The sequence below is a fragment of the Garra rufa genome, chromosome 15, assembly GCF_049309525.1.
Source record: "Garra rufa chromosome 15, GarRuf1.0, whole genome shotgun sequence".
In the NCBI taxonomy this organism is placed as follows: domain Eukaryota; kingdom Metazoa; phylum Chordata; class Actinopteri; order Cypriniformes; family Cyprinidae; genus Garra; species Garra rufa.
Genome location: NC_133375.1, coordinates 5,259,972 through 5,273,985, shown reverse-complemented (window position 1 = coordinate 5,273,985; position 14,014 = coordinate 5,259,972). Strand labels below are relative to the sequence as shown.

Below are 14,014 nucleotides of genomic sequence, written 5' to 3'. Positions count from 1 at the left end.
TTTTGGCAAGCGTTTCACAAAATCTAGCAGAATTGCGTGCTATATTTCTAGACGGTCACTGTGTTGTCTGTCCGAGAAACAAACAGCAGGCTAGATGTTTTATTTTCCCTATTAGCGCATGACTGCTCAGAAACCTTCGCCATCGATTTCAGCTCACTGACACTAACTAGCGTCTGGATATTTTTAGAGAACGCCTTCCTCTCGTGGGCAGAAATAGAAAGAGAGTGGCAGTGCTTGGGGGAAACGAAAGAAAATCATGCTTGAGGAGGTTTGGAAACGCAGGGATCTGCCTGCCAAAAACAACACTGATTCTCGTCGTCTGGAGTTTGAACATTGCTCATATGATGAGCCAGAGCATGAGGCTGTTTGTGTGTGTATTCGAGTGTTGGACGTCACGTGTTATTGGTATCTCTTGCAGCCGGCTGTGATCACGTTGTGAACAGCGTGAGCGGGACCATCACCAGCCCCAACTGGCCAGATAAATACCCCAGTAAGAAGGCCTGCACCTGGGCTCTCTCCACCACCCCGGGACATCGGATCAAAATAGTATGGAATAGTACATTCTCTCCCTATCCGTATTTACCATCGTTGGGTAATGTACAGTCCCAGACGGTCATTAGTTCAAAACAAAACCCTGCAGAGTGAAGCAAGAGGGCATTGTGTCACTCTGAAGAAAAAAAAAACTATACATTATTCACTTGTTACATGGCTATTAACAAATAAATAAACTAAATGGTGTACTTTTAAATTACTTTATTTTGTAAGAAAGAAAGAGACATGAAACTACAGATACAGTGTTGTTCAAAAGTTTGGGATCAGTAAGATTCCTGTATTAATTTGATCAAAAATACAGGAAAAAAACAGTAATATAGTAAAATATTTTTGCATTTCTAATATTGGTTTCCTGTTTTAATATACTTCAAAATATAATTTATTTCCATGACGCTGCACAGAATTTTCAGCATTATTACTCCAGTTTTCAGTGTCACGTGAACCTTCAGAAATCATTCTAATATGCAGATTTATTCACTGCAAAAAAATGATTTTCTTACTTTTGTCTTGATTCCAGACAAAATATCTAAAAATTCTTAAATCAGAAAAATTAAAAAAATTAAAAAAATCTTATTTCAAACTGAAAACAAGATTATTTTTCTTAACCCATTGCTAGATTTTTTTTTTTTTTGCTTGATTTAAGCAAAAACGCACTTAATTTTGACTTGAAAACAAGAAAAAAATTGTACTCGTCTAGAAAATCCTTCTTGATTTAAATTTTTTTTTTGATATTTTGGCTGGAAACGAGACAAAAAAATCTAAGTAAGTAAAGCATTTTTGCTGTGTTATCAGTATTGAAACTGTTGTGCTGCTTAATATTTTTTGGAACCTGTGATACTTTTTTCTTTGATTCTTTAATGAATAAAAAGTTAAAAAGAACAGCGTTTTTCTAACAATATATGTCTCTACATTGATTATAAATCAGAATATTTCCATGATTTTTGAAGGATCATGTGACACTGAAGACTGGAGTAATGATGCTGAAAATTCAGCTTTGATCACAAGAATAAATTATAGATAACTAGTAATAAAACAGAAAACTGTTATTTTAAATTGCAATAATATTTCGTAAAATTACATTTTCTTGCTTTTTTGAACAATATCAATACAGCCTTGATGAGCATAATAAACTTCCTTAAAAAAAAAAAAAATCTCACTGATCCCAAACTTTTGAAGGCAGTGTATGTAGGAAATTGGATTGTACATTTATACAAGAAGTTCCAAACCTGTATGAGTTTCTTTCTTCTATTGAGAGCAAAAGAATGTATTTTGAAGAAAATTGTTAAGCAAACAATTGACGTTGGCCACTGACTTCAGTAGTTTATTTTTTTCAATCTATGGAATTCAATAGCTACCGTCAACTCTGTTTATCAACCAAACAGTTAATGGTAACGCTACCAACATTTGACGAATGTTGGTAAGCAAACAATTAATGGTATCCATTGGTATCCAAAACATTCCATGGAAGTCAATGGCCACCATCAACTGTTTGCTTTTTCAGCATTCTGCAAAATATTTTCTTTTGTGCTCAACAAACAACTGCAAGGGTGAATAAATAAAATGCAAAAACAAGTTGTGTGAATGGTGCATTTTTGAATTCCACTTTGCTGCTTTTCTATTGTGTAAATCTGTGTAAACATGCACGATTTAATGAATATAGATGGACATGTTCATTAAATCTTCTAATGCATGATACGCTGCCTCTCCTAAAAACACAGCATTTAAGTTCAGATTTAAAAACATCTCTAGACCTTCCTGTTTTTGTGAACGGCCACTTAGAGGATAGCAAAGCAGCTCACTAGGTTTTGAAGCAGAGCTTGTCGCTCAGTTTTATCAGAGGTTTTGTTTCCCTGTTTAATAATAGTATATCAATAAAAGTATAGAGTGTCGGCCGTTCAAACATTAACTTGAGCCATGCATTTCAGGCTTTCAATGAAATCGACATGGAGCCTCATCTGGAATGTGCTTATGACCACATTGAGATTTACGACGGTCGGGATGGGAAGGCACCCAGCCTCGGACGATACTGCGGCACCAAGAAACCTCAGCCGATCTTATCCACCGGCAACAAGATGTTCATCCGCTTCTTCTCTGATAACTCAGTGCAGAAGAAAGGCTTTGAGGCTTCCCATACTGCAGGTGAGCATGTCTATCTAAATTAAATGTACAGCACCACTAAATACTAAATACTACGCTAGTTCTTACACTAAATGTAGTCTCATGTAATCCAACATATAAAACAATAAGCATGAGCAATGTTGCCATCAACGGGCAGCCAGGTGAGACACAGGACCCACAACCAATCTAAATTATCCAGATACCCATTCTCAATAGGAAAGTGCCCAAGCAACATTGCTGAAAAAAGTTGCCTGGCAAAACCTCTCAAAAAGTTGCAAAAAAATAAGAGACCGTGCAGTGCTCTGCTTTGTATCATTTGTGTCATTTTATATTTTACCTGTTTGCTAATGCTAAGTTTTAACCAAATCGTTTTGTGAGGGAACTGGAGGACGTTTGTAAGTTGATGAAAAGCTAATAATTAATTAAAGCATAAAATTGAAATATTGTATCTGTTTACCTGTGTATATTAACCATTAACCAACATTAGAGAACCATGATATATACTGCCCTTCACAAATATTGGCACCCTTGGTAAATATGAACAAAGGCAGCTGTGGAAATAAATCTGCATTGTTTATCCATTTGATGTTTCATTAAAAAAAATCACAAAATTCTAACCGTTCATTAAGGTAAAATAATGGAAATTGGGGGGAAATCTCATTATGAAATAAATGTTTTTCTCTAGTTTATATTGGTCACTATTAATGGCACCCCTAGAAATTCTTATGAGTAAACTATCTCTAAAAAATATATTCCCATTCATATTTACATTTTTTAGCACACCAAGGTGAATCTAGGAGCATGAAACTGTCCAGCCATGACTTCTTGTTGCACAGGATTTTAAATATGAGGAACACAAAGGCCAAATTCTGTTTATTATAAAGTGAGTAAAACCAAAGAACATAGTTCTGATGTGCAGAACAAGATTGCTGAGCTTTACAAAATAGAAAGTGGCTGTAAGAAAAGAGCTAAAGCATTGAAAATCCCCATTCCCACCATCAGAGCGATAATTAAGAAGTTCCAATCAACTAAAGATGTTACAAATCTGCCTGGAAGAGTACATGTGTCTATATCGTTATAATGGATGGTTAGGAGGAGACTTTGAATGGCCAAAGACTCTCCAAGGATTAAAGCTGGAGAATGGTTGAGTCTTGGGGCCAGAAAACCTAAAACAAAAATTGTTGTTTAGGATGGTTTCAAGAGAAATCCTGCTCACTCATCCAAAAACAAATTCCAGCAAATTTAGTTGTCAGATACGATTAGAACTTCAAACAGGACTGGCTTCTATGGTCAGATGAAACTAAAAAAGGCTTTTTGGCAACAAACACTCAAAATGGGTTTGGTGCAAACAGGGATAAAAAGTACCCCATACCCCACAAATTGGGTGTCAATAATTTTGGCCAACGTGAACTGGAGAAAAACATTTCATAATGAGATTTCACCCCCAATTTTTATCTTTTTACTTCAATGAAAGATTAGAATTTTGTGAATTCTTTTAATGAAAGATCAAAAGGATAAACAATGCAGATTTATTTCCATAGCTGGCTTTGCTCATATTCACCAAGGGTGTCAATATTTATGGAGGGCACTGTTTTGAAACATTAACCTTAAATTTAGATGTCACTATTATTTAAGTCAAGGGGTTTTAGCTGACATGTAATTTTGAGAATCCCAAACGTATAGCATGCATTTTTTATCACTAGTAAACTACAGCAACTCTGATGTTTATAGCTTTGAGTGCTAGTCTCAGTCACAAGTCTGGCTACTAGAGACTATTGACTTGCACTGTTAGGCTGAGGTACTGAATGTACCTGTGAATTACTTTCTCACATGTTCATTTTCTTCTCATCTGCAGAGTGCGGAGGCCGTCTGAAAGCGGAGGTAAAAACTAAAGACCTCTACTCTCATGCCCAGTTTGGTGATAATAACTACCCCGGGGCGTCGGATTGTCAGTGGGTGATCACAGCAGAGAAGGGCTACGGTGTGGAGCTCATCTTCCAGACCTTCGAAATCGAGGAGGAGGCTGACTGTGGCTATGATTACATGGAGCTTTTTGATGGGGCGGACACCAAATCACCCAGACTAGGCCGCTACTGTGGATCAGGGGTAAAGCACAGATTTTATATTTGCTGCATAAAATCAAAAAACATCAAATGTTTCAGCATTTCATGCCAGACAACAAACTTGTAGTAAAAGTGATCATTTAAAAATGTTTCATTTGTGTCTTGAAGATGAATGAAAGAATGACATGGAACGAAATGAGGATGAATAATTGATGACAGAAGTTTTTGTGTGAACTATCCCTTTAACTTGCCAGTTTTAGCCCACATCATCAAAACCTGAAAGCAAATGTTTCATAATAAAGTTTAATTTAAGAAATTCCAAGCAGCCAATCACTCAGCACCAGCAGTACTCTGTGTGAATTAATGCAGCTAATCATGCAGAACCACATTTCTTTGCCCTTTCTCAGTCTAATGACTTTGTTAGGCTTGATTGGTTGCTACGAGCCATCGGACATTGTGTTCACTGGCCCTTACAGTCCCGTTTTACTCTTCTATCCATGACCCTATTATAACAGACCTGTGGCCCAATTTTGGAACACAATCCACCGCTTGAGAACCACTGCCTTATAGGATAAACCCTGAACTTTGAAACAGACCATCAGGGGTTTTCCTCATTTCTAGTTGTGGAGTGAGAAATTGTATACAACTATTTTACATTCAAAATCTCAGAAACAATAAGAAGTGTGCTTGTGTAAATGAGATCAGCTCTATAGGTCACAGAACAGCATGATTACATTTACTTCAGTTCAATGAGAAGGGCTCATGCTGAGTTTAGACAAGGTATATCGGATGATATTCTGATACCGCCACTGGCAATGGGTTCAACCTGCTTATCGACGTTGCTTAAATTGAACCAAGAGGATGTTAGACAGTGTGCATTTATCTCAATCAAGTTTTGGTAGCTTGCCATTTAGAGCATGCTTTTAATCCAAAATCAACTGACAATTTACTAACAGCAGGGAATATGTCCCTCGAGCAACATGAGCTTAAGTGTGCTGCCACATTAGGCTGTCACAGCCCAAAATAACCCATTTAAGCTCGGTCAGAAAAGAGCCACTGCACAAAGAAACTACTTTGAAACTGTATCAAATGCTTTGAGATTTAGGTTCTTATTTGAAGCCCTAAGCACTTTTCACTATCTACATAGGCAGCTACCTTCTAAAACTCACATGCAAACATTGGAGTATGCTTTTTTGGGGGTCATTTTTTACTTTATTATGATAGGACAGTCTGGAACTGCAAGGTACGGCTTGGTACGGCTCACTTTTCGTGGGTTTTCAACAGTACCTGGTACTTTTGTTTAGTACCACCTCGGTTGAGGTTCCAAGCAAGTCGTACCAATACTAAAATATGATGTGTAAGCACCGAAGATCACTGATTGGTCAAAGAGAATTGTCATTACCAGCGTCATCGAATCTGCCACACGAGACACCAAACCCTCTAGATTTAAATTGTCAGCAACAGCCACCGCAGTATCATTTGTTTGCACAACTTTTTTAAACATTGTTTCAACCAACTTTTGTACAGTTGTGGTCAATAGACAAGGTAGCACCTTGTGTTTACTATATAGGTAGCACTTCAGAACTCTAAAGGTGATGCTACATGGGGCAATGTTGCTTGGGCACTTTCCTATTGAGAATGGGTTGCAAATTTCTATATGGATACTTTATCAGTTGTGGGCCCTGCGTCTCGCCTGGTTGCCCTTTGATGGCAACATTGACTTTGGTCAAAAAGTTGCCCCATAAGGTGCAAGACAGTAGTTAAGTCTGGAAAACACTGCACACATTGTACACAACAGATTTTAAAATACTAATGCTGCGTGAAGAGTGTAGGGGACTAAAAATCAGTTTTTTGGAAAACATCTGCATTGTCTTGCCAAGCCAATTAGGAGGTACCATCTTTTCACAATTTTACTCCGTAGAAAGTCATGGGGGTGCAGTGTGCATCAGTTGTAGCTTTCAAAATACTTCATTCTCAAGGGCCCTTTGAAGTGACCAGTTTTGAGCACTTGAGTTTGGAGAAAACCTTCAATATGGTGGCCATGATTGTTCACACTCTTGAAGTGTCCTTCAGAGGCAGATTCATCCCATTTGGGATGCAGCATAGGTATCAACACTTTGTAAACACTATTTTGTAAACTGAGCTCGACATCCAGCTTGTGGTCTTTCCAACTCCAGTTAATTCAATGTTGACTCACTCTAGACCAGTGGTGTCCAATCCTACTCCTGGAGGGCCAATGTTCTGCAGAGTTTAGCTCCAACCAGCTTCAACACACTTGCCTAGAAGATACTTGTGCAGGAGTCTCCAAACTTGGTCCTGAAAGGCCGGTGTCCTGCAGAGTTTAGCTCTAACTTGCCTCAACATAACTTCCTGGAAGTTTCTTGCATGCTTAGTAAGACCTTGATTAGCTTGTTCAGGTGTGTTTAATTAGGGTTGGAGCCTAACTCTGCTGAACACCGGCCCTCCAGGGCCGAGTTTGGAGACTATTGTAATAGTGAGTCTGAAGACCTTGATTAGCTGGTTCAGGTTGGAGCTAAACTCTGATGAACAGTAGCCTCCAGAAACAGGTTTGGACACCCCGGTCTAGAGTGAGTTAACATTGAGTTAACAGGTTTTCGAAAGACCACAAGCCAGAACTTGAGCTCGGTTTACAAAGTAGACAAGTGTTTGATACTTATATCGAATCCCAAATTATCTAAAGTCTGAAGACCTTGATCAGCTGGTTCAGGTGTATTTAATTGTGGTTGGAGCTAAACTCTGCTGGACAGTTGGCTTCCAGAACCATGTGTGAACAGCCCTGATCTAGACACTTAAGTGCACTAAAAGAGTGGTTCCCAATCCCGGTCCTGGAGAATCCCCAGCACTGCTCATTTTAGATGTTTCCTAATCAAAAAACCTGATTCAACTCACCAACTCATTTGTGAAGACTCCAGGATAGTGTCTCAGATAAGAAAGAACATGCAGTGTTTGGGTTCTCCAGGATCAGGATTGGGAACCACTGCAATAAAATGTAAATCATTATAACAAATAAGGTTGGTTTGATGTAATAAAAAGGAATTAGTTCAATCCAATGTGCACACATTCTCACGCCTGCCTCCATCTTTGTGTTTCCAGCCTCCAGAAGAGATCTACTCCGCCGGCGACTCCATCGTCATCAAATTCCGCTCAGATGACACCATCAACAAGAAGGGCTTTCACGTGCGTTACACCAGCACCAAATTTCAGGACACACTCCACTCCCGTAAGAAGTGACCCCTAGTGGCCGGGAGGGGCCGTGCAGGGCCTAGGGGGAAGCGAAAAGGCCCTAGGGGGAGGGCCTCGCCCATCGCTCGGAGCCCCCCGGCCGCCAAGAACACCCGACGGACCAGACGCAAGAACGCCAACCGCACCTCAGTAGTTCACAGGGGTTCTGGCATCCCCTACTGACTGTGAGGAGTAAAGCCATTCCGCAGTAGACCTTGTTTTTACCTTTTTTTTTTTTAATTATTACGTTTGGGGCAAGATGTGGAGGGGGGAGGGGGAGGGGGGTAGAGTGTATTCACTTGCTGGATACCAATATATGGGTGAAATCGAAAGGGGAGGGTGGGAAGGGTGGGCGTAGCTGATCGGATACTGGAACCCCCCCTCTTTTCACCTTTCATGAGCCGAGAGTGCGTTGAAAAACAAATACACTGAGGAACTCCTGCAGGAGAACCGAGCAAACTCACCAAACCAGTCATCTGTGCAACAGTGGGATAGAGGAAGTGAGAAATGAGTGAAGCAGGGGCATTCCGGAACTGTGTTCCTTGCACATTTTCCAAGCTTGAAATGAGAGATTTACCGCTCCACTGTGGGGAAACAACCATCTCTTCTTGACATTATTGGTATTGCTTGTTCATAAAGAGTCTCGACGGCCATTGTGGGCCGGTTTTCTTTGTCGTTACTTGAGCAAAATGGCACTGTATGTCAAAGAGATGCATGTGGTACAGCTAGAAGGAAATGTGGACGTAATGGCACCAGCATTTGTAATAACTCGTTTTTTCCTGGCCAGTAGTCCAGACGGTTCCCTGCCCGAAATGATCACTCTCCAGGAGGTTTTCCAGAATCAGTTATCATATTAAAAGACTAATAAACAAAACGTGGCCCATGTCTGATGGCTGTTAATTGCTCTCGCATAAAAACAGGATGGTATGGTGGAAAATGTTAGATTGAGCACACACTTTTTTTCAAGGTCTTGATAATGTGGTGCTGTCCCCGTAACACCCACTCTGTGCTTGGCCAATCCTGAACAAATTAGACGCAATTGCATGAAAATTGGTGGGCCCTCTTGTGTCCTGACATCCCACCGCTGTTTTCTTTTATTTCATTTTCCCTCTTTTACAGGCTCTTTCCTTCACAGTCCATGACCAAAAGTTGTTTTCAAAAGTAGCGTCATAGTGTATGGACCTTAGTCAGGGTAGACAATGTAAAATGTAAAAAATGACTTTCTTTCTTTTGTAAAAAACAACATTTTTGTCCATACAATGAGTCACTGGGGTCCAAAACAACATAATGTTGGACGCCATTGACTTTTGTTGTATGGACAACAACAAAAAAAAACTGAAACATTCTTCAATATGTCTTTATTTGTGTCGTGCAAAAGAAAGAAAGGTTTGTAATGACATGAGGGTGAGTAAATGATGTCAGAATTTTCATTCTTGGGTGAATTATCTCTTCCAGACCTAAAACCTATTGAAGAAACTATACATGTGTCTTTTCATTCACGTCAGATTACGTATGATGTCTACACTGACTGAGGTCCATTGTCTGCGCACCCAATTTTGAGATTTTGAGTCCTTTTTAGCAACCCTTAGATGCTATTTCTAGGTAGCTATTGCTCTTACAACATTCGCTATGGGAAAACTGTTAAAACTGTGTAAAATGTTCATTTGTACCAATAACGTACCTCAGCGTGTGGGAGAGTGGTGGGATGGTGCTATTTCAAATGAGCCCTGCGCCCTAGACACCTCAGTCACTTGAAGTCGCTCGTTCTCCATTGATATCCAATGTCACTTGGGAAAAGAGCATGTTTGATGTCAAATCTGTGTGGAATAGTGCTGAATAGTGTGATCTCCAGGGTTGATCATTTGATCTGAAGTGTTAGCTCACTCCATTTCCACGATCATCCCTGTGAAGTACGTGGTCCGCATCGCTGCTCCCTACCTCTCTCTCTCGCTTTCCGTCTCCTGCAGAACTCCATCAAAGGCTGCTGACTTGGTATCCTCTGTTTCAGCCACTCTTTTCATCATATGAGATATCATTTCACACCTGTTTGCCTTTGTGGATTTACCTAAAGCTCTTTTAAATCTCAGGTTCAGGATATCTGATTGTTGTTACCCAACCATTTCAAGACGACACTAGATTTTAATCGTTGCAGGACTTGGTTGCTGTTTGACTTGGATGTGTGAAATCCAGGAAGGCAAATGATGAGGATTATGGGACACGTTATGGGGGTTTAAAAGGTTTTAGACGTTTCTGCAATGCCTTCCATCTGAACTCTGAATCGGTTCAACTCAAGCCACGTGTGCTGTGACCAAACAAGTTGCTCGATATACGTTCTCGCACGCTTAGGATCGACTAACGTCTATCCTTAGTTCTTCAAATGGATTTTATTTTGTGTCTAAGATATCCAGTTTAGCCTCTCTGTATTTGAATATGCTTCCTAGCATAGCTTTTTAGAGTAGTGGAGCACTTGTACATTTTGCTAATCGAAGCACATCCTCCTAAGCATTATTAATGTTTTTTAATGCCCATGTTATTTCTTGTTAGAAATAGAGTGTTTTTGTGGGCGAACGCGGGCTTCAAATTATCTGTTTTAGCACATTTCTGAAATGTTACCTCAGCATAATAGTGTATGCTTGATTTATTCACCCTGACCAGCCTTCCCACACAAGACTTGGTACATGTTTATGCATTTTATCATATGTATGTATGTAAATATGTATTAATGTATTCAAAGTACACTAAACCATAGATAACTTGATGAGAACTAAGGCTATGTGTAATTGCAGACAAAAGATGCAATTTATTTATATTGTATAGCTAATTTTCACCTATGTATTGCACATAGTGTTAACAAGTGCATCTATTTCATAAAATGTTATTTTCATTTTGAAATGCTTCATGTCACATTTTGTCTTGTAGACTCAGGAATTATGGACTGACCGTTTAATTAATTGAATAAAAGTCCAAATATACCAATTCAATTACGGTAGTTAGCACTATGTTCAAGCAAATTAAAATAATAAAAAAAATCACGAGGCTGAGTACTCAATCATGTAATTTTGAATACTTTCAATTATTTTTTTTTCTTATATAACTGGTGTTTGTAATCTATAAGCTGAACATTGAAAGGAAAAGTCCTATGTTTCAAGGTCTTGAGCTCACATTGAGGATGCAGTTCTCTCCTGCTCTCCCGCTCATCTTGATGACTGTGGATTTCTAAATAAACCACATATCGGTATTGAATTTGCTATATAACAGATCATCAATTATGAATGGTCACCACAGTGCATTATTAATGCCTATCTACCGTTTCCAACATTAAAAATTAAGCAGAATTGATGGGAAGAGCTAAATAAAGTCAAGCAAGTGTTGTAATAATTTTGAAGTTGGTGAGAAAACTCCTGCCAATGAAAATGCATATTGAATATAGTTAAAAATGTAGTGGGAAATATAAGATAATGGTTGCTGATTGTAAATTGAGGTATAAATCTGTGTATTTTTGATTTGATTATTGTAATGTGAATGTTACCTATGACTGATATATCCAAGGTGCAATTTGTGAAAAAAGCAGATGAGGGATGCTTTTAAAAACTTTTTTCTCTCACCATAGGCAGAGGCTGACCAAACTTGTAGTGTAATCTGTTAACAATGCACATTATATACCCCTCTTTTAAGGCAAGTACCAGATAGTGAGTGTCACGTCATGAAATGTTTTTAATACGACGAAAACGAACGTGATCACAATTTAATAAAAAAAACATTGTTAGGCCTATTAATTGTGATGATTTCATTTCAAACAACAAATTATATAGAGAAAGTGAGCAAAGTATCAAAGAAGCCTTTTGAAACTCAGTAAAGCACTGCATCGCAAAATGATTGGATCGCGAATCATTTGATTCAGAATGAGACTTCAATGCACGTATTGCGAATCATTTGATACAAAATTCAACTTCAAAGCATGTATAGCGAATCATTTGATTCAGAACAGAACTTCAAAGCGTGTATCGTGAACCATTTGATTCAGAACTGATCTTCAATGCATGTATGGCAAATCATTTGATTCAGAACGGGAATTCAAAGCGCGTTTCGCAAATCATTTTATTCAAAGCGCAATGGTGAACCATTTGATTCAGAACGGGACTTAAAAGTGCGAATGGTGAACGATTCGATACAAAATGCAACTTCAAAGCGCATATCGCAAATCATTTGATTTAAAACGCAACTTCAAAGTGTGTATGGCAAATCATCTGATTCAGAACGGAACTTCAATGCGCGTATCGCGGATCATTTGATTCAGAGCGGTACTTTAATGTATGTTTCGCGAATCATCTGATTCAAAACGCAACTTCAAAGCGCTTGTGGCAAATCATTTGATTCAGAGAATCATTTGATTCAAAGTGCGTATGGCGTATCATTTGATTCAGAACCAGACTTCAATGCATGTTTTGTGAATCATTTGATTCAGAATGGAACTTCAAAGTGCATATCACAAATAATTTGATTCATAAAGGGACATTAATGCACGTTTCACGAATCATTTGATTCAAAACACAACTTCAAAGCGTGTATGGCGTATCATTTGATTCAGAACAGGACTTCAATGCGCATATCACAAATAATTTGATTCATAATGGGACTTTAATGCACGTTTCACAAATCATTTGATTTAAAACACAACTTCAAAGCGTGTATGGCGAATCATTTGATTCAGAACAGGACTTCAATGCGCATATCGCAAATCATTTGATTCAGAACCAGACTTCAATGCATGTTTTGTGTATCATTTGATTCAAAACGCAACTTTAAAGTGCTTTGATTTAGAATGGAACTTCAAAGTGCATATCACAAATAATTTGATTCATAACGGGACTTTAATGCACGTTTCACGAATCATTTGATTCAAAACGCAACTTCAAAGCGTGTATGGCGAATCATTTGATTCAGAACAGGACTTCAATGCGCATATCACAAATAATTTGATTCATAATGGGACTTTAATGCACGTTTCACAAATCATTTGATTCAAAACGCAACTTCAAAGCGTGTATGGCGAATCATTTGATTCAGAACAGGACTTCAATGTGCATATCGCAAATAATTTGATTCATAACGGGACTTTAATGCACATTTCGCGAATCATTTGATTCAAAACGCAACTTCAAAGCACGTATCGCAAATCATTTGATTCAGAACCAGACTTCAATGCATGTTTCGCGAATCATTTGATTCATAACGCAACTTCAAAGCGTGTATGGTGAATCATTTGATTCAGAACGGGACTTTAATGTGCATATCGCAAATCATTTGATTCAAAACGCAACTTCAAAGCGTGTATGGCGAATCATTTGATTCATAACGGGACTTTAATGCACATTTTGCGAATCATTTGATTCAAAACGCAACTTCAAAGCGTGTATGGCGAATCATTTGATTCAGAACGGGACTTTAATGTGCATATCGCAAATCATTTGATTTAAAACGCAACTTCAAAGCACGTATGGCAAATCATCTGATTCAGAACGGAACTTCAATGCGCATATCGCAAATAATTTGATTCATAACAGGACTTTAATGCACATTCCGCGAATCATTCGATTCAAAATGCAACTTCAAAGCGTGTATGGCAAATCATTTGATTCAGAACGGGACTTCAAAGCACGTATCGCAAATCATTTGATTCAGAACCAGACTTCAATGCATGTTTCGTGTATCATTTGATTCAAAACGCAACTTTAAAGCGCTTTGATTTAGAATGGAACTTCAAAGTGCATATCACAAATAATTTGATTCATAATAGGACTTTAATGCACGTTTCACGAATCATTTGATTCAAAACGCAACTTCAAAGTGGTATGGTGAATCATTTGATTCAGATAATTATTTGATTCAAAGCACGTATGGCAAATCATTTGATTCAGAACGGGACTTCAATGTGCGTATGGCGAATCATTTGAATCAGAACGGGACTTCAAAAGCAACTTCATAGCATGTATGGTGAATCATTTGATTCAGAACGGGACTTCAGTGCATGTACTGCA

At 38.5% G+C, this 14,014-nt stretch overlaps 1 protein-coding gene across 1 annotated transcript in view; it reads left to right on the top strand.

Annotated features, from left to right (window-relative positions):
- The window catches only part of bmp1a (bone morphogenetic protein 1a), a 113,593-nt gene extending 102,560 nt beyond the window's left edge, over positions 1 to 11,033 (top strand). Inside the window, exons 17-20 of the mRNA XM_073818690.1 lie at positions 419 to 546; positions 2,478 to 2,691; positions 4,526 to 4,776; positions 7,848 to 11,033. Coding sequence (XP_073674791.1) covers positions 419 to 546; positions 2,478 to 2,691; positions 4,526 to 4,776; positions 7,848 to 7,985 — 731 coding nt within the window. The 3' untranslated portion in view covers positions 7,986 to 11,033. The remainder of the gene's footprint in view (positions 1 to 418; positions 547 to 2,477; positions 2,692 to 4,525; positions 4,777 to 7,847) is intronic.
- The last annotated feature ends 2,981 nt before the right edge of the window (positions 11,034 to 14,014 follow it).